Below are 20,975 nucleotides of genomic sequence, written 5' to 3'. Positions count from 1 at the left end.
TTTCTCTTTAATTGAAATGTATTTTAGTTAGTTAGCATTGTTTTTCACATCCATTTTTGGTTTTAGTTGACAATTTGCTTAATATTGCTAAACACAAAGAACAGCTGAATCTGAGTCTCTTTAAATCTAAGAAGAAACTTTTAGAGAGACATTGACCTGACGATGGGGCTATACGAAGCATGAAGTACGAGACGTTGGTTTTTGCAACAAAATTTTGTGGCAGTCTCTCCTAAAAAATTCTGAACGCCTTGAATAAAACCCAGAAATCACAATGACAGTAAAGGAAACAGTCATGAATGTCCCTGTAAAACAATATGTCCAGCAGTTGCAGAGATATTTCACTGTCTCCCAGTCCACTAATCAATTGCTCAGCTGATGCTGTCAGCAGTATTACAGTGCTCGTAAAGCCCCTTCACATCTCCAGCATCCGGAGTGGATTCATCTTTTATGTACAAAAAAAAAAGCACCCATAATGCAACACACCCCGCACTCTCCTGAGATTTAAATACAGCCCGAGGCTCTGTGAATGTTTTAATACTTGGACATTTATTAGTTAATTAAACATGACACTATGCTGTGTGATCGCTGCACCCCGAGGTATCTGACGTCCGTCGCGAGTCTCTTTGTTTAGGTGTATTGTGCAGGGCGTTGTGCTTTAGCTGCACTATTACAGTAATATTCATATTTTCACACCTGGGAGCTTTTTTTTCATAGGCTGAAGCATAAAGCTGCACCACTGAGTTAATTGCACTCTGCAGTAATAGTGTTATATAGAGACGTCAAGAAGAAGGTGGTGTGTATGAGATTTTATTTTTATTTATATCTATTTTCTGTGTATTCGTCTCAATTGAACGCACTCGCCCAATCAGATTTATATTGAATTCATTTGAGAGATAGATGGATCAGCGAAGGTGACAGCCAGGCTAATTGTGGTGTCACGTTGTGCAGTGTTGAGTGCTGATCTATCACATGCAGCGGTTTCCTGATAAATTAAACTACAGGTTATTGGATCCCATGCATCATCCAGAGTGTGACAGCTAATACTGTGATAGAAATGCATTTTAATGACAGTTTGTTCAACGGGAAAGCGATCGGATGCTTCAGAGCCGGCGGATTAATTGTATTGGGCTTTTTGCCACGCTCGGACCGCTTTGACTTGGACATCTTCATCTGCTGTGCTGGTGTTTCTTGAGAAACAGCGTGCAGGTTGCCAGAGTTTCATGCAATTTAATCTGCAAAGAAGAAAGTAGTTGAGCTGAAGCGCACGTAGCTGCCACGCAGCATATGAAGGACGTTGAAAACATTTTTTTTTTTACGACATGTCCAGAAAGGGCTCAGCAGTTTAACTGCTTTGGGAGGGACAGAACTCAGAAAGACACTGTTATGTAAGAACCATTAGAGTAATAAGACCTCGTGTTAAGTCAGCACACACACGCTGAAGAGAAGCCAAAGGAAATTTAATAGCAGAGCTGGTGCTGAAACAATGAATCGACTGGTTCTGGGCCCCGAGAACACCAATGACTTTCTTATTTTTCTATCGGTTATTTGCCATATTAATATCTTTGAGTTATTTTTTCTACCATTTTCCATCAATGTATGGATTAAACAAACAAGCAATGAAGCAGTCACAAGCTGAATGAATACATACATAAATAGAGTAGTCATAGTAAGTTTAGCAGTGGCTATCACCGATATACCTACTGTGTGGGGCTCACTTGTGACCAGTTGGTTTTCAGACACTGTTGGGCTGTTTTTGGTATCGAAGGACCTTGGCAGGGATTTTTTGGTCGATGTGGGTTGCAGGGTGTAGAACAAGCCTGCTCAAAGAGGTTTAGGTCTGGGAAGATTAAAAGACAGGTCATTGTAGTGTTTTCTCAGGGATTCCCAAAGGAAAACTGCCGTATAACGATATAATCAATCTTATTTATTCTACTAGTTAATGTTTTAATGTTGTGGCTGATTGATGCTTTGTTGTTGTAACTTAAAACACAATGGAGAAGACATTTCACTCAACATTACAGTAAAGCTCGAGCCAGTTTTACTGAACTCTTGGGTCAAACTCATGAGACTAACCAGCCGCTGTTCTTGTCAAATACACGCCTTTGTGAAGAAAGTCAGTACATCAGGAATTTACAGCCCGTCTTTCCCTGTGAGAGCCCAGACATCATCGAGACTCTGTTATGGGTTTTGATCCCTGGGGCAGTTAAGCTCGCCCGGCAAATAAAATAAAAATCAGAAACACCTTTATTTTGAGTAAAAAAATACAATAATGTGTAAAACTGATGTCACAACATTTTTTTCTCGCAGTGATTGTATTAATATGGTAGTTTGCACACGTGGCTACTGGACCGTGAAGTTTAACAGCGCTGAAAAAACAAAATCAATATACAGCATAGCAGTTGGTTCTTTCTCCTGAAGTTAATGGTATAAGCAAAATGTAAAACGCCACAAATCAATATTTCCTCCATTATTAACACTTCATTTAGATGACTTTATAAAAATCATAAAGGAGTTAGCAAGAGAGAGGGACAGAATAAACAGGGGAGGCGAGGAATTAAGATAGACTGTATATAAGAGAGGAAAGTACTTGTTGGTTTGTGAAGTTCTGTTTCCAAGCCTCAGTGTTAGCATTTTGGCCGCTACTATGATGGTTTTGTTCAGCCAGAAATGACCATATTTGGAGAGAGTGCGAAGTGCTAGTCAGCTAACTAGCTTGCTAGCTAGGTTAGCAAGTAGCATGCAAAGACTGTATCGGACAGACACAGATACTTGTTAATCAGTGCTAGCACGTGTAAATATTACTGAAATTTAATCTTGAACAAACTGTTAGAAAAATTAACCACACAGCAAACAAAGTTATTTGTCAGATAATTATATTAAAAATGTTTCACAAGGAACCGAAACTACAAGTGGGTCCAGTTCGGCAGCTTGCAGATAGCTACCAGCTACCAGTCCGAATGTTAAGCCTTTATAAAGGTTAAAAGGTTGAGCACATAGACATGCATAGGGGTTATGATATAGAGACTTTTTTTTTGCTGATGTAAAGTTGTGCAGTTCAGCATTAGATTTTATAGCGACTTTTAGAGGGCAGCGGACATCAACATAGTGCTGCCTGTGTATAATTAGCTTTTAAGTTGTTTTAGTCCATTCTCCGAGTAGGGCACATTTACTGCATGACTCGGCCGTAGAGTAAATGTCCCCTAATAAACTCAGTGTAAACGAGCTCTAATAAACTCATTGTACTCATTCACTGATGTTGTTGCGATGCACTTAACGCGATGCCTGGCCACTTTTAAGGTGCACATCTTGTGGTTTTATGGTCAAAACGCCTCTGGATTTGTATTTGCTTTGGTCTGTTTGTCTTCTGCTATTACAAATGCTTGTATAAGTCCCCGCAGGCATGTATTTTTGGTTTGTGTGTTCACTGATACGCGATTTCCCGTGTAGTGAAATTCCTGTGCAGCAGTTCGTCACTGACTGTGTGCTTTTTTGGGATGTCACAGATCTCATGCTGTCTGTGTGCAGCAAGAACGAATCCCCAGTTGTCAGACAAAGGAATGAAAGAAAACTATAATGCCTCCACGTGTTTGTGCGTGGCCACGAAGAGGCATTGTCCCCATGGTCCGTGGGGTTCAGGTGTTAATGTCTGCTGGTGGGCCTAATTACTGTGCTCCTGAGGAGGAGCTTAGGGTTGGCGGGTGGGCTTTGGTGGCCACAAAAAGAGGAGAGGGATTGATTTGGAAGTCTGGGTGGGTAGAGGAGGAGGAGGTGGTTGGGTGGGTGGTGGAGAAGACATAGCAGGAAGAAGAAAGGCATTTGAGCTGGAGAAGGAAGAATGAGGAGGAATGAATGACAGAGATGCTATAAGCAGAAGAGGGCTCTGCCAGAATTATAATTTCCCCCTCTTCCTTCATTCAATACCTTTTCCACACGGCCCTCTTGTTCCCTCCTCTTTTTCTTCTATCCCCCTTATCCTTTTGCTTTCTATTCCTTCCCTTTCACTCCCCCTACCTCCCAATCTCCCACCCTTGTCTTCACCCATCTCTCTCCCTCCCCTCCTCTCTACCTCTGTCTCCCTCCTCTCTCCACCAGCTGCAGTGCAGAGATCTCCGCCGAGACCCCCGTCAGGCTGTCAGGTGACCGGGACGGAGGCTGTGACATCACCGCCCCCTCGGCTGACTGTCAGCCCTCCGCCGTTGCCATGGCAACGTCGGCAACGGCCTGCGGAGCCGAGGCTGGCGAAGAGGCACCTGCAGGAGAAGGAGGAAGAGAGGAAGCAGGAGAATGCGTAAGGAATCTTTCTCTCTTTTTTTGTTTTTCATGTCGTAACAGCGTTCCCCGTGCGCTCCTTAGGTTGCTTCTGCTTTCTGCCGTTGCCTCGCAGTGTGCAGAAACACACTGATCTATTGGTATTCATCGGTGACTGGGACAAGCAAGGGGACTGCGACACGCACACATGCACATCCCTCACATATACTGATGCAGAGGTATTTGCTGAGAACAAGCATGCAGCGGTCTGTCTTCCAGCTACAGCTCAACGACTGAGGATGCAGTAAAAGAAAAAAAAGAAAAAAGGAGGATTAAGCACCCCTCCAGCAGTGAGCTGCTGCTGGTAACTGAGCGCTCCATTCCTGCTCTCTGCGTGCCTCCTCTCTCTCTCTGCTGGCTGGCTGGCTGCAGCTTGACACCAGGCTCAGCTGCAGCTAGCATCGTGCTCCTCTCTGCATCTGCAGACCAGAACAGGAGAGCCGGACTGACATGGAGTCGTACCTCGCTTGCATGTTGCAGCAGCTGTTAGGTAGCTTAGACAACAGATGTCGAGGTGCGTTTGCTTCTTTCTTGCCTTCGTTTATTTCGGGCTTTAAATTCACAGCCTCTGCATTCACCAGAGAAACGGGTGTTATTTGATAATTTAGTAGAATATGAATTATTCTCCTTCATTTTATCCGATAGCTGCGAGCTGTGTGAAGCGATGAAAGTCTTGCACCTTTCAGTCATATTTAGTTGCTCTATTCGTGTCTATGTTTAGGGAGATAATGGGTAATCTAAAGCTATTATATGTGTTATAGGGGATGCTGACGATGCCTTTGGGGTGACGAGGAAGATGCTATAGCTATGACCTTTGAACTTTATATCTCAGGTTGATTCTCAGGGGCTTGTGAGACCCTAAACGAATTTCAGAGATCACTCGAGGAGTGTTTGTCCATGCTGAATGCTGCAGTGTTTGGGGAATTCCTTGCTTTAACCTCTAAAGAATTTGTCATCTGGAGGATATCTCTCATCTTCAAGGCTGGGTGGTTTGAAGTTGTGATAAGAGCAGAATTTTCAAAGCGTGGCCTCGCTGAATTTACAGCCTTTTTACGAGACTTGGCAGACGATTAGTGCTGCAACTGACTGTGAAATTTGGATTCTTGTCAGTGCTACAAGCCGGGATCAGAGCGATAACCAAGATTTGTTATGTAATGATGTCATGCCAGTGAAGATGGTGACACTGTGCATGGTAACTGCTCTCACAGGCACACACACACACAGAAACACGCAAGCTGGAATTTCAGTCTTGTTGTCATTGCCACCTTTAGTACCTCAGAGAGCTTTGCCCTCTTTCACCTGTTGCTATAGCAACACGACCATTTGATTGACACACGTGTCTTTCCAACTGGCAGCACGCTAGTCTGGGCTGCAGGCGCTCCAGCTCGGACGCAGCCTATGAGCTGGCTGAGACGGTGAGAGCGCAGCGTGAGTGCCGCCTGCGACCCCACTACAGTGACCCCATGCCGGCCGACGCCTCCAAGCGCAAGCAGCTGGAGATGAAGATCGCCGCCGCCGCTCGACTCCACGGCCACCGTCGAGACCGCGATAGAGACAGAGACAGTGGTAAGTGCATAACAGGTGTGCCACATTGTGTTCCTTCTTCTTCCTCTTTAAGTGTGTAGTCCGCTGAGGTTTTAGTTAAATTAAATGGAGCTACTTTGGATAAAGAAAATCACACAAATAAGGACGACTTCAACAAAAATCTCAGTGTCACTGCAGCACTGAACTTCCATCAAAGGTTGTCCATGCGTCAAATCTGGTTGCAAGTTTTGGGTTGTAACACAAATGCAACTTTTAAGAATATGTGTGTGTTGCTCAAATATCTACCTCAGTAAACAGGAGCCACACACTAATCAACGTGATGCTTCTTTCATCCTTGAATCCAACTTTCCAGCCAACATCACTAAGGTCATTTTTAATGAATGTTGCCAAAATTCAAACACTTTTTTTGTTAGATTCTTCACAACCGGTAAAACACCTAAATTTATTGCCTCTACTTTGCTTCCACACAAATATTTCCAAGCTCAAGTCGAATGACTGTAATGAATAAAATAAAACAACTCAGGGGCCAGGTAGCTATTTAACATATAGGCTACTGGAATATCATGCAGCAAAGCTTTCTGGATTCTGTATCACTTTGACTTTTAAGTGATATATTACCTTTAATAATTCAAAAATCATCCCTGCTGAGCAGAAACTCACACAGCTGAGATTTCTATCTGCCTTCTTATGCTTTTGCCTGTGTCCAGACTGAGGGAGCATTTAACGAGGTGACAGTTCGATATCAGCATACTTCTGCAGTGTGTCTGTTCTTGACTTAAGTGCATCTGAATGTGTTACACTAATCGTGAATCAGCTTACAAACACCCCAATTTTAAAGGCCAATGTTCAAAACTCTGTGGACATTAAAATCTTGTCCATATTCTGTGTTTTTGAGATGATTTTTAGAAATCATGTACATCTCAACTACTGTGGGTTGCTGAGTGTAACTGCTCAACGGCAGGTAACATTAAATTATGATTAGTTAGAAAACTGGCAACAGCACTTTACATTTGCGGGGAAAAGGGCCTTTCAACTTTTTTTTTAAAGCTATGTAGACTTTAGAGTGTCAATAAACTTCAGTATATTGTAGCCATTTTCTCAGCTTTGATTTTGTACCAAAAAGTTATAAAGAATACTGCTCATTGGTGTATTTTGGGGTTATTAGAGGCTTACCTGTGCAATCAGAGCCTGTGATGTCCACTACAGCTGTCTCTGTCAGGGTACCTGGATCCTTGACCCAGTGTTTTCAATTTGGACCTTTTGCTATTGTTTAGTATACCCATGCCTGTTTCCTGTTTTATTCTTTTAGTCTTTTGTTCTGTGCATTGTGTTTAGTTCTACTTCCTCTGTGTCATTAGTTAGATTTATTCCAGATGTTTTCTCACCTGTTTCACCTCTTCCTCATTATCCAGTCTATTTAAGCCCTCAGTTTCTCTCAGTTATTTGCCTTCTCATTGACAACTCCTGGTGTGTGAACTCAGTTGATTTTAGTGACAGTCGCCTACAAAGCTGGATGGTTTGTATTTAGGCCTATTTCCTGTCTGCTAGCATGGAGCAGGTGGGGTTCATGGGTTCATCCATCTACAAGGAGGTGATTGAGATGTTTTGGCTTTGTTTTTGGGGGACTGTCAGATCATCTATCTTTTTATACAGTCTCAACATATAAACATTGCACATATTCCTATGGTGTATGGCACTGACCCCATCACTGTATGATGGGATTTGACTTGATGCTTCCTTCCTGTGAACAAATGCCAGCACCTTTACAGAACTCTTTGTCCTCATTACACCTCTGACCTCACCATGAGGTGAATCCAAATAAATTGTGAATGAGCCTCCAGCTGAGCCTGGCATTTGACATCCCATCCCATTTTTCTTTTTTTAAAAAAGAAAAAAAGGCTTTTAGAAACACATTTGTTCTGTTTTTACATCCCTTATGCAACTTGGAGTCCTGCTTGTCACTGAACATTATGGCCTTTGGACCCTGTCCTCAAGTCCACCAAACACACACACACACACACACACACACACACACACACACACACACACACACACACACAAACTACCTGCTTATGTTCCCTGTCAGTTGAAGTCCCATTACACTAGTGCTGGGCAAAGGAAGTCCATCAATACGACATATGCTAATAATGACCTTGCTGGCCTTTTCCAAGAAACCTGTGTTTGTGTGATTGACAAAAACTAGAGGGTAAATCCATAAACATCCTGATTGCTAATGAATCTGATCATCCTCACATCCCTCTCCCCAGCACCCGCAGCAATTCGTGGTCGCTCAGAGCCTCCCGGTGAGGAGCGCCAGGCAGTCTTGGGTGTGACTCGAACCGGACAACACCGCTGGAGCACCATCAGCAGCCTGAGTGCAGACAGCGGAGTGGTGGGCCTCAGCGATGAGCGTGACGAAGAGGACAACGAGCCTCGCCGTTACCGCAGAAGCCGGGGAGCCGACGTGGAACGGGTGGACAGCGGCATCGGGCCGGGTCTGTCCCGCACCTGGAAGAGACCGTCGGCCTCTCTGAGAGCCTGGGAGGCCCAGAGACCGTGTCCGGACTGTGGACTGAGGGACGGGGCCTCGAAAGAACGGGGTGAGCGCATGTGCGAACGTTGCTCCAAGCTGCGCATTGAACGCAAGGAAGCCATCCTGGAGTTTCTGAACACGGAGTCGAGCTACGGCGAGGACCTGCGCATCATCAAAGAGGAGTTTTACTGCCCCATGCAGAGCGCCGGGCTGCTGACTGCTGAGCAGCTCACCGTGGTGTTCAGCAACGTTCAGGAGTTAATAGATGTCAATGAACGCTTCACCGAACACCTGCAGGACAGCATCGATCAGGCCTTTGACCAGGTGACCCACACTCTCTCTGTCTCTCAGCAATAAATACCAGCAGTGCATGAGCAACGTTGGCGTCTTCTGGCTCACAAACAGATTTCAACATCTCCTGTTATTACATAATTCACCTTTAGGGTCACATTTATAACGTCATTAAATGCCATTGTTTCTTTTTTTAACTGTTACTGAGTCCAAATTCAGATATATGTAGAAGTACACTTTAGAAATTCGGTACAAACATCAGAACCACAAGTTTAAGCACACGCATTTACATGTATACACTCAAAGCGATTACAGGTAAAAATGTCTGTTTCTCTCACAGTGATGAGAAAAACAAGGTCACTTATTGTCAAGTAGAGGAGAGGAACCATTAATCATGCTCTCATGAATATGCTTACATTAACAATGAGTGACTGTATACTGTTTGTGTAGTGATGATAGTGCCTACAGTAAAGTATCACCAATTCTGGACATCATCTCAGCTATACAGAGCACTTTAGTCTTCTTTTTACTTATTTTGGCTTAACACATAACAAATCAGTGGTTAGCATTAAAGCTAAGGGGCGTTAGTGCTTCTGATAACTGTAAACATTTGCCTCTTTAACAGCTTATCCCAGTTGACATTGGGCGAGAGGTTGGGTACACCATGGGCACTCTAACAAAGAGTGACAAATAACCGTTCAGACTCGCATCCAAACCCTGCTGCTGATTTAGAATCACCAGTTAACCTGGGACGCGTGTCTCTGCACTGTTTACCCTTTGGCTGGCCCAACGTCTTCCTGTGAGCCAAATATAACTACACTAACAACAAGTTAGTAACATTAGTTACAACATTAGTTAGCTGACAGCCCAGCTCACTGGCTGCAACAGCAAGAGGGCGAAAAGATGAAGGGAATTACAATTTACTTGCAAAAATATAATGAAACTAAAAAGGGTGTGCGTTTATCCGAAAGTCAGCAGTGTGGAGCATCCATGGGTGGATGGAGAGCAAATAATAAAATAAACCTGAGACACACACTCTGGCTGTGCTGGTCCGAGCCTGGGAGTCACATAGTCACTGCAGGAAGGATGGAGCTTTTACAGCCCAGCTCACTGGGCCCAGGTGTTGCTCTTGGAGCTTATTACCATCCTATTAGTGCCTGCGTAACACAGCACAACAAAACAGAGACGCCTAGTGCCTCATCAACAAGTTTGACAGCAGTGATGTCACCAACGTCTGTTTTATAAATCAGAGTTAGTTGAAGTTAATTCAGTTAACTTATCATCCCTCTGCGTTCTATCCTGATATAGTACAATGCAAGGTAGATGGACTGATATTTATACAGCGCTGTTGTGCTTCTACTGAGAGCTCAAAGCACTACACTCGCACATGCAATTTAATTATACACACACACAAATACTCCAGTCGATGCATCAGGGGAAATTTGAAGTTCATTGTCTTGCCAGGTAAGCTTTAAGTATAGAAGCCAAGGATCAAACTGCTAACCTTCTGAGCAGGTCAGAAAGATCCTGAGCCAGCTTTAGACAGTGGTGAGAGTTAGTTAAACAGTGAAGAGTGCAGGAGTCCATCCAGGAGATTTTGTAGCACTTTGTAACAAAGGGTTTTGAAAAATGCTCCATAAATAAAGTTCTTATTACTAAAATAATTTTCTTTAAGGTCAAGCACTAAGATCAGTCTACTTTTCTCTAAAGAAAGAAATTTTCTTAAAAGAAATTTAAAGAAGGAGAGCCATCAGCCATCTTGAAAATGTCTGCCATCTTGAATTTCAAATGACTAAAGGTCTTTAACTAAAGAGTAATCAGAAATGTGCCACTTTTGGTACTTTTATTACTTATGTATTTTGTTTGTGCGTATTCTGACATATCAGCTGATAATTTCTTTCTTCCAGACACACAAGACATGAACAAAATCCCTAACATTTGTTATGTGTAGGTATTCATTTACATATTTATGCTGTTCAAGCACATGCGCCACAAACAGGGAAGTTGCAAAGTGTCTTCTGTTGGAAGAACTCTGTAAATATCAACGCTCATATCACGGTTGAAGGGTGTCTCTCCTAGCTCTGTTTCATTTCTGCTTCTCTCACTGAGAAGCATGAGTCTCAAATGCTCTCTGTATGATACTATACTTAGTTACCATTTGTTTCAAGTTTACCTTAAACCAGCTGGTATATCTGGGACTAATAATTTTTGGGAGTATTACTGTCACTCACTGATAACTGCTATGCTCACTAATTAGTACCCTTGTGTCAAGTGATGAGGCGAGAGCCAAGCATAAAGTCTGCACGTACCACTTTGGACAATGACTTTTAAGGCCGTTGCTTTCCTGTGGTTTGATTTCAGGGAGATGAAGATCTGCTGACAGTGTACATAGGAGAGATCTTTCTGGAGTTTGTCAACATGCTGCCCGCCTTTCAGACCTACTGTCTGCAGCAGTCCACCTCAGTCAACATGCTGAATACACTGGAGAAAGAAAAAGAACTGCTAAGGTACACACAAAGTACAAGGACTGGTCTTCCTGTGGCTCTGTGTGATGGCAAAATTGCTGTGGGAGCTTTCTCTTGTTCCTGCCACGGCTGCTCTGTGTAATTCTTAATGGAAAGGACAGCGAGTTATCACTTATTCAGAAGATGTTCTATTTCAAGAGCAGAGCTGCAATGATTCATATTTTTAGACAGAACTGCAGCTCACCCATGACTCAGGCTGTTTTATGATTCCCATTAATCAAGTTTTTAAGAGTTTCCCCAGAGACATAGACTGTAAGAATGTCTCCGTTCTCATCGTCCTCTTCTCTCCCTTCTCTCTTTAGAATCTTCCTGGATGTTTCTCAGAATGACAACACCGCCCTGCGTCGTATGAACCTGCGCTCCTTCCTTATGGCGCCCCTCCAGCGCGTGACCAAGTACCCGCTTTTGTTGAGCCGCATCATTAAGGTCACTCCCGAGTGCCACCCCGACTACGCGCGTCTCCGTGAGGCCAAGAGTCGGGTCGAGTCCCACCTGGAGCACATCAACATGAAGACCAAGCAGGAGGGCAACGGGGTCACCTGGTCCCTGCGCTCGTTCCGCCGCGACAGCCGCAAGAACCGGGAGGTCATCAACATCGAGATGCGAGAGGTGTCGATGAAGACAGTGGGGTGGGCGAGGGAAAACACGCGATTTGTCATGGAGGGGCCGCTCCAGCTGTCCCAGCCGGCGGACGGTCAGTGGGTGAAGAAGGGCAGCAAGGCTCTCAAGTTCCAGAACGTCCAGAGCCTGCTGATGGTGAGGACGCAGCGGGCGGGTGAGGGACTGTGCGCCGACCCAGTGGCTCGGGGGGATCAGGTGGAAAGCGGCGGAGAGAGCATTCGGGACGGAGTGCTGGTTCTGATCAAGGACAAGAGCAGCGGGAAGTTCACAGTGCTGAGAGAGCCCATCCGACTGGGGAACTGCGTGGTGTCGACAGATCCGGACTGCGAGGACACATTCGAGGTGCTTGACATCCGGCGGGAGTCTTTCGTTTTCCGCGCCTCGGACAAATCTCGCACTCAGCAGTGGTTCCACCAGATTAAGAGGTACGCTCGGGACTTGGGCACCTGGAGGAAAAGACGTAACGCTTTGCCCAACATCATGATCAACACGAACCAAACGCGGTCCTGAGACTAACCACCACTCACCTTTGTTACACTGTAAATAACCTCCTACTGCAAAAATCAGCCGACGACATGAAGCATTTCCGAGTGACTCCGCTGTCATAACTCATTAGAATTCAATAACAATAAATAAAAAGGGAAGAGAAAAAAAATCTCAGAGTCTCATGAGGGCAAGAAAACAACAAAGCACTTTGTTTTTGTTACGAAGCTGTAAGTGCGCCATACTGTCATAAAATATAATGTATGTAGATTTAATTTGAAGCTGTTACATTAACAAGAGCAAAGTCAGATTCTTGGACGACCAAATGAAAAACAAAGAAAAAAAAACACAACTTGGGTCGATCTCGTCGGCCTTGATTGTAAAGACTGTTTGCTCTCGGAGAAGCAGAGCTGTGTTTTTCAGTAAGTAACGTGTGTCTGTTGAACAGCATGACTGAACATGACCGACTGCAACGGGAAAAATTGTAACATCTTTGGTTCTTTTTAGTTTCTTTTCTTTTTTTTAATACAACACAGTGTGATGTAAGAACATTTCTCAAGGCAGAAATGTCGTCCAGATCTTTTTTGTTCGGTGGTTTTCGTTTGTCGTCACTGCCCTATTCTGTCCGTGTGCCACCCTCTACTGTACATTGGCGGTAGAGCAATCTTTCACTGCCAGAGAAGCAGTGGAGCAGAGCCTCTCAAAACAGGCTGAACAGACCTCCCGCGTCACCGTCTTTCAGTGAGAACTCACGTAACAGCAATAATCTCTGCCAGTTTCAAAGTAAGTAGCTACTGTATATGCATTTCGTTTTCCTGAGGTTTTCCTTTTGGCGTTCAGGTGTTAATCCTGCTTCACTGTGTCGTTGGGTTTTATGTGGCACATTTAACTGGAGTCTGATTGGTCGGTGGGCACGACTAAAGCTACCCTAACGCTAAGGACGCCTCTGTTACGGTCATTAGATTTAAGTGCCATGAAAGCAGTTTGTGAAGAGTCTCGTCAGTCCTCTTTGTTGGAACATCCTGTCAAACCGGGTGACGTCAAACATTACCTGTGTGTGTTAAGTGCAGAGTTTTTCCAACCTCGGCTTCAGGACCTCATGTGGAGACCACCACTGGCCTCTGCACAGTTGTAATAATATAATAACAGAGAATCAACAATCAGTTTTTTGTATTATTGAATGATTTGCTGGTTGTTTCTTCAACCAATCATTTGGTCTGGCATCAGTAATTCCTAAGAGTCTTCTTAAGAGTTTTTGGTCCCAAATCCAAACTCACTATATTCAGATTTTAAGAATATCACTTTTCAGTAAACAAATAAACCACTTAGAATCACTGACTTTCTGTTAATAGACTATCTATTATGACTTTAATACTTTAACTGATTCAATTATGCCACCATTTCTTGTCCATCCCACCCTCTGTGTAGCTGTGAGAGACCAAATAAAAGGTTGTGTTTTGAAACTCTGGCGTTAAGGTTGAAAAAGCCTGCTACCTTGACGACAAATGCCTCAAAGAAAAAGCATCCAAACCATCTCGTCGTGACGCAGTTTCAGCTGTGTTATGTGACTTAGCGATGAGCTGTTGTGCCTTGGTACTTGATCACTGTTAAATGAAAACTGACTGAAGTATTTGCAATCCGTCATAGTAGCATTAACCTCTGAAATAGACTCGTCTGCTCTCCGTCACTTGACCGAGATTCATTTACAGGCAATATAATTATTCCTTAGACAGTCCCTGACTGCTGATGTGATCGACTGATCCTCTGTCTTCTTCTAATTTGTGTTTTTACTACTCATGGTGTGTTTTGTTTTGTTTTTTTATTATTTAAGAAAGCTTTATTTTGTTTGATGCACTTTATTATCATGATTCAGTAATAGTATATTCTCCAGTGTAACTGCTGGTAAAAAGTCTGTTACACAGTCATTACTGTTGACCATACTTGATGTAAGAGAGGGACTCTGGTCGACTGAAGCCGATTCCAGCACTTTGAAACTATAAAGTCGACCCAGTCGTCGAAACCAAAACCACCAGATAAGACCAATGCTGTTATGTTATGAAGTAGCACGATCACTGTGTTTTGGAGGGCAGGGCTGCTCAGCTCCACACCAATACGCCTGTACTGTTGGAGGACGCAGTTTCAGATTTAAAAAAAGAAAAAACTAAACCTGCAGACTTTCATTAAAGTTTCTTTTCCTCATTTGCGTATGAAAGACCTGACGTTTTATTTCCTCGGTGTAATATATTGTGCATTATATTAAAAGATTTTAAACACAACCTTTATTATTGTTGGTTTTTTCCCTGTATAAAGTCTTATATAAAGTAGATGTTTGTACTTAGAATCATTCGCATCATCTTTAGGATTTCAAAGACAACAATACACACTGAACAATTGAGATCAATTTATTTGAAACAAAATCACAATATAGAAGGGAAACACAGTGATTTTTTTCTATATCAAAACACCATTCAGCAACATTAAAGTATTGAAGCAAACTGAAGCATTGACGCCCACAACAGAAACAAACCTTCAAGATGTTTCTCTCCATGAAAAACAATAAATGGACACACTGTACTACACACAGTGAGACGTTCAGACTATTTGCTCGTTGGCACTGCTCTGCAAGGGTTTCTCACTGTATGAAAACAAAGAACATACCTGACTCATCACAGTAGCTTTATGTCATATGAAGTGCATCTTTGTCTTTTCTTTGGCTCGTCCTCTCCTCGAGCCTCATTTATAAATGCTACTGATGGAAATCCAAAACCTTCTGAGTTCAAACGCTTTAAAAATGTATGAATCAGTTGTCACTCTCTTTATGGATTTTAGATTTAATATCTCAAGTTTGAGTGGACCATCTTATTTATAAATGAGGCTCCTAGATATTTTTTGTGGGGGTTTTTTGTTTGTTTTTTTTAAACAATAAGTCAGAGTCCAAAGAAACACCGGGCATCAAATGCTGGTAAACAACACAAATACTTGTTTCTTTTTTCTTTGTAAACGCATAAAAACAATGACAGAAAAAATGAGCCTGGCTGGAGTGCTTCACTCTGAGCCATCTCCACCTTCTTAAACAATTAAGCATCAATACACTGTAAAGAAATAATAAAAACTTGACTGTTGTGAATGAGAGTGAACAGCTGCAAAACCAGCTCAGTCTAACAGGGATCAGAAGACTGAGAACGTGTTTCCAAAACCAGCAACAAATCAAACCGTTGATTGTAAATCATCTGATGGGGGGCGTCGCCGCCTCTGCTATCCTTTCCGACAGACTGCCATCCACCTGACGCACATCTCACGCATGCATTCGCACAGATATACGCCGATAAGCACGCGCGCACACACACACACACACAGTCTGTCTTCGGTCGCTGGGGCCTCAGGCAGATCCCTGGCTCTCATTTTCCAGGTGGTGTAAAGTCGCCAATCTGCAGCAGCCATGGAGAGTTCCCAGCTTGGAGGCGGGGCAGCCACCACGCCCTCCTTCACCCACAGCCAATCGCGCCCTCGCCGCTCTACTTGTCACCAGCGGCCTCGGGCTCCTTGGCCAGACCGCGGATTGACAAGTCATAAACTACCTCTTCGATTTTCTTCACGTCGTACTTGAGGCCGTCGTAGCGCTTCCTCAGCGGGTCATTCTTCAAGTTGAGCAGGCGGAAGCCCGAGTCCAGCTCGTTGATGAAGTTGGAGATGCGCAGGGGCCGGTTGTAGTCTCCTGCTGTGACGCTGTTTACCGCCAAGCGTGACTGGATCGACAAACAGCATGGTGAGTTAAGGTCAAGTTATACACAGCACATCATTGTTTACAACAAACAACTAACACATGCTCACACGAATTTAATTATTACAATTTAATAACTGCCACTGACACAATTTCATTGCCGGTTAAACTATTACTATCATTTTTTACAGTGCATTTTTTACAGTGACATCTTAAACATCACTGTGTTATGTTATAATTTCCCAAAGCCCATGGTGACATCTTTCCATTAAGCAACAATCAAAAAAATTAGAAAAATAAATGTAGTAGCAACTCCTCACACCCTGCTTTATGAATGATTTAATTCATTGTTTAATGTAAAAAACAAAACAAAACCATAAGCTAGTGTCAGGTAGGACTGCATCAGGCTCCACTATAAGCAGGTACAGCCAGTATCAGATGAATAGAGGACTATTCGACCAGCAGTGTAACACAGCTGCCCACAGCCACTAACAGAATATATTACACTTGAATAAATCACACCCTTATGAAGGCCATAATCTTCAGTTTATGCTGAATATGGCTGAAATGTATCAACTAACCTTTGGAGGATATTTAACCCATAAATATAAGAAAACTTTTTAAAATCAAATAGAGGTTGGAAGGACTGTTCTAAACAACTATATTAAGTTATAAGGCATGTGTATCACGCACACACACACAGTCTACAGGTTTCAGTTAATATGCAAACTGAAGCCTGTAGAGACTGAGATGTAGCTCATGAGATTTTTGCAGTTTCTCTGAGCGATACAAAGTGTGACCTTGGGGTGGACTTGCTGGGATGTCCAATCCTGGAAAGACTAGAAATTGTCTTAAATGTTTTCCACTTGTGAATAATCTTTCTGACTGTAGAATGATGGACTTAGAGTTGTTTGGAAATAATCTCACCATCAGATTTATGGACAGAAATTATTGCAATAATACCTTTCTTCCCCAAAACACACACCTGAATGCTCCAGACCTGCAAACTGGCAAAACTTCTGCTTTTATAGAGGTGCTCAAACTTGCTGATGATCAATTAATCAAGTGCTTATCCTCATGATTCCTAGAATGTATTTAATATATAGAACATGACTGTATGTAGCAACATAACAGTTAACAGTAAACTCACCAGTTCACTTGCCATGATCAGGACGCCTGCCAGGTAGTCCTCTACATCGAGGTGGAAGCCTTTCTCTCGCACCACTTCGACTACAAGGTGGAACGAGAGGAGGAAGCAAAGATTAGCCGACTTTCTCCAGTGAGACTTAGACTTTATGACATTAAGCGGTACCTACTCCCGAGTATCTGTGCCACTTCCTCCCGCTTTACAAGAGTTTCACTCTCCAGATAGACAACAAACGCTGCTAAGAAAGCCAAACGCTGCAGGACAAACCGCCAGTGTTCATGGAACCTAAAGAGAGAAGAAGAAAGTCGAGAAACAAAGATAAAAAACACTTGATTTCTTAAGGATATCCTGCTCACAGTGAGACAGTTAAAAACACATTATCAGCAAAATTTTGCAAGTTTTGTTTCCATGAACTAAATAACAAACATTCAAAAACTCATTAGTGTTGCATAATCATGACGACAACTGTAATTGTTGAGGAGAAAGTCATTCCTACCTATAATACTGCTCCATAGGAAATTTTGTTTTGAGTTCAGCAATTTGTGTCCTGACTGTGCAGAACAGCTCCCGCGCCTTCGCACATTTGCTGGGAACTAAAGGGGAGAAAAGAGAGCATTATCATACCAGAGGTTCAAAAATCATTTTATCCAAGTATCTACAGCTCCACGGGTCACTCACTTTCTTTGAATCCACTTGGTTGGTGGACACTCTGTAGTACTGTTAGTATTTCCCTGGCAGTCTGCTCCAAGGTTTGAACCACCTTACGAATGTCCTGTGAAAAGAGGGAATGAAGAACAACAAAGCGTTTAAAGCTTCTACTAAAGTCCGAATAAAATCAATATACCTTTGCCACTTACTCTGAATACCTAAGATGCTTACAACAAAGTCTATAAGACAGAACAACAAATTCCCTCTCTAAGCAAAAACGTGCTTCGCTTGTCGTTACTTCACTCATATGTTTGACCTTCACCGTGCAGAGTGATACATGTGCAGAATTTGACACTACAAGGAAGTTTTCACAGTCACTGCTGATGTGGGGATAATTGCTCTATCTGCACATTAACTGTAAATGTGCATGCATCGTTGCAAGAACTGACTGCTCCCTCTCATTCCCACACATGTACTCTCACTTCAAAAGACCTTTATTCCTCTTCTCTCCAGAGCATACTTCCACCTGCTTTCTACTCTCATTAGCAATCACAGTGCCATCTGCAAACATTATAATCCACGGAGACTCCTGCCTGACCTCATCTGCCAACCTGTCCATCACCATTGCAAACAAAAAGGAGCTCAGACCAGATCCCTATTATAATCTCACTCCCACCTTGAACTCATCTGTCACTCCTACCGGACACCTCGCCTCTGTCGGTCTTCACACATGTCCTACACCACCCTCATATACTTCTCTGCCACTCCTGACGGTACCACAGTTCCTCTCTATCATATGCTTTCTCTGTATCCAACAAGACTTTCTCTGTTCTTCACCAGTACATTCATATATTCTACATTATTAATGGGCAATGTTATTTTTTGTTTATTTATTTATTTTTACCCGGGTATATTTTTCAATGGTTTAAAACCTGTCTTAGGGTGATACAGCCACAACCAATCAGCAATATTCGGAATTAAAGCTATCCCGCTTTAAATTCATAATTTTTAAATTAACTTTGGTTGGGGAAAAACGCTTTACAAGCGTGGTAAAAACACTGGAGCTTGATGATATTTAGATTTCAGGAAGAGTGATATTTATTGCGAACTGTTATCGACCTGCATGAAATTTATTAGCTGATGTAGCTAAACCATAATGTCCCATTTACCAGGGTTAAATATTTTCATTAAACGTTTAACGACAATTCTTCGGCTCTGGTTAGCTGCTAGCTAGCAGTCTCTGTGAGCTAACGCTGTGCTGTTCGTGCATACCTCTCTGATGTCCTGGTCTGCGCTCAGGAAGCCCTGGATGTAACTGAACATCTCGGTGACAGACATTTCTCTTCTGAATCCAGCCGTACGCTTGATACCGAAAATGAACCTTCCGCAGCTATTCAACACATCAACGTGCACGAGAGCCGTCAACCTCCGCCTCCAGCTGGCGCCTGGTGATGATGTCATCAAAGCATAAATCTGTGTGCCAGCGTCATCGTGCATTTTTCTGTTTTAAAAGTAGAAGACAGATGTTTTTTTCTTACTTACTAATAATTGTTCATTGCTTATTTCATTTCTTCAGTGTATACTTTGGTTGCTTAATTTTAACACGGTGTTATTACAAAAAAAAGAAAAAAAATGAAAGTGATATTTTTACCTAATGAATCCAGGTGTGCAATTACAGGCAATGCTTATTTAATACAGAACTGGAAGCTAAAGGTGGTATGGGGATATGTAGCCAAGCCTAAAAAATGTTTTGTCTACAGTTAGGAAATTTGACCCTGCTTTGACCTCGGTGGGTCCACCTGGAAGACAGACTCACTGCATTACCTTATCCTCCCTGTTGATGGCGCCAAACCAGCACTTTTGTTACTGTTGCCTTTGCGTGCTGCTCGTAAACTCAGTCTTACCAGCCCCAGGTGGATCGTTCATTACGTGGGAGAGTTTGGATTTTCATCACTAATAAATAAATACGCTGCTAAAAATATAAATATACCCATCCGTCTTAAAAACTATAAGTTAAAAACGTCTTTAGCTCAACGTTCTTAAAATGAAAAACAGAAAAAAAAGGGAGTAGTAGTTTAAATCACAATTACGTCAGAATATTTATCCCCATTTTTAGGGTCATAATTTTGATTTCGTATTTTAAACTACAGTACACTGCAAAACTCTCGAGCCACCCCCAATTTCTTTATATCTTACTTGCAAGGTGTCAGAGTTTTTAAGTTGTCTTGAGGCATAGCTGAGTTTGGTACCTGCACCTGAACATTTTCTGAGGGTTGTTTAGTCTTTATTAAAAAACTTCACAGTGACCTATGCATTATTCAAGGACTTAAAAAATCACGTAACTCAAGGCACTTTGAATCTATGAAAAACTGTACAAGTGGAATACAAAATAAGAAGTGGCAGACTTAAAAACTATCTATAGCAGATGAACAGTATCTGAAAGTCATGTCTTTAGGAAATAGGGGAGGAAAATTCAGCGCAGATCTGAAACTGGAGCTGAGAGATGGATCTGACCCTTCAACTGAGCCACTAGTCTTAATAGAAGACACCTTGAATTACGATGTAGAAAGTTTTTGATTGGCACCAGCTTCATTTTTCAGTTATCAATATTCCAAAAAGCACTGCCAATACAGTAAAAGCATATCTGGATAGAAAACACACACAATGGGACCCTTTCAGACATGTATCACTCTACCCAAAACTCAGATCTCAACTTTATTGAAGCAGTGTGAGAGGAAATGACAAGAAAACTGCCTAAGAGAGTTTAGGCAGTGTTGAAGAATGAAGGTGGTCATAGCAAGTTTTGACTTTCAAGCTCATTAGAATTGCACAAACTTTGTCTTTGGCTCATATGCCGTATTTCTGTGTATGTTTGCATGTTTCAGTACATTTCTGCACCCATTTTCAATTTTTTCTAGGAAATATCTGCTAGAAAGCTCAACAGCTCGACACTTTTGTACAGTACTGTATTAATTAGAACATGAAAAATCAAATACCTGTCTCACCTTCATAACATTGTTTTTCAGCTATAATCTAGCAGTTTGACCTATTTTTACATAAAACAGAAATGAATGCATATCGTGATTCTGAACACAAAAGTAGTAATAGTATCATATTTGAAACAGTGGCACTAACATGCCCTTTAACAATGAT

General features: G+C 42.5%; 2 protein-coding genes across 5 annotated transcripts in view; one reads left to right on the top strand and one right to left on the bottom strand.

The window, feature by feature from the left end:
- Positions 1-14,568, top strand: part of si:dkey-91i10.2 (uncharacterized protein LOC555224 homolog) — a 68,858-nt gene extending 54,290 nt beyond the window's left edge. For all 4 annotated transcript variants that reach the window (XM_039600486.1, XM_039600485.1, XM_039600487.1 and 1 more), the window contains 5 exons: positions 4,093-4,288; positions 5,664-5,874; positions 8,121-8,710; positions 11,039-11,184; positions 11,505-14,568. In XM_039600486.1, the coding sequence (XP_039456420.1) occupies positions 4,093-4,288; positions 5,664-5,874; positions 8,121-8,710; positions 11,039-11,184; positions 11,505-12,333 (1,972 nt within the window). In that variant the 3' untranslated portion in view covers positions 12,334-14,568. The remainder of the gene's footprint in view (positions 1-4,092; positions 4,289-5,663; positions 5,875-8,120; positions 8,711-11,038; positions 11,185-11,504) is intronic.
- A 124-nt stretch (positions 14,569-14,692) lies between these two features.
- Positions 14,693-19,285, bottom strand: tsn (translin). Its single transcript, XM_031732927.2, has 6 exons — positions 19,095-19,285; positions 17,853-17,946; positions 17,671-17,767; positions 17,344-17,459; positions 17,178-17,257; positions 14,693-16,052 (listed from the first exon to the last, which is right to left on the bottom strand). Exons 1-6 carry the CDS (start codon positions 19,281-19,283, stop codon positions 15,822-15,824), a joined length of 807 nt encoding a protein of 268 aa, XP_031588787.2. The 5' UTR covers positions 19,284-19,285; the 3' UTR covers positions 14,693-15,821.
- Between the last annotated feature and the right edge of the window lie 1,690 nt (positions 19,286-20,975).

This window comes from Oreochromis aureus, linkage group 16, assembly GCF_013358895.1.
Source record: "Oreochromis aureus strain Israel breed Guangdong linkage group 16, ZZ_aureus, whole genome shotgun sequence".
NCBI classification, from domain to species: Eukaryota; Metazoa; Chordata; class Actinopteri; order Cichliformes; family Cichlidae; genus Oreochromis; species Oreochromis aureus.
Note: the sequence above shows the minus strand (reverse complement) of the source record. Positions and strands in the feature narration are given on the sequence as shown.

Excerpts from the sequence above, each read along its gene's own strand:
- tsn (XM_031732927.2), bottom strand. The coding sequence starts at position 19,283 with ATGACATCATCACCAGGCGCCAGCTGGAGGCGGAGGTTGACGGCTCTC. Across the intron at positions 17,947-19,094 it reads CAGACCAGGACATCAGAGAG|GACATTCGTAAGGTGGTTCA; the intron begins GTATGCACGAAC and ends CTCTTTTCACAG. Across the intron at positions 16,053-17,177 it reads TGATCATGGCAAGTGAACTG|TCACGCTTGGCGGTAAACAG; the intron begins GTGAGTTTACTG and ends TTGTCGATCCAG.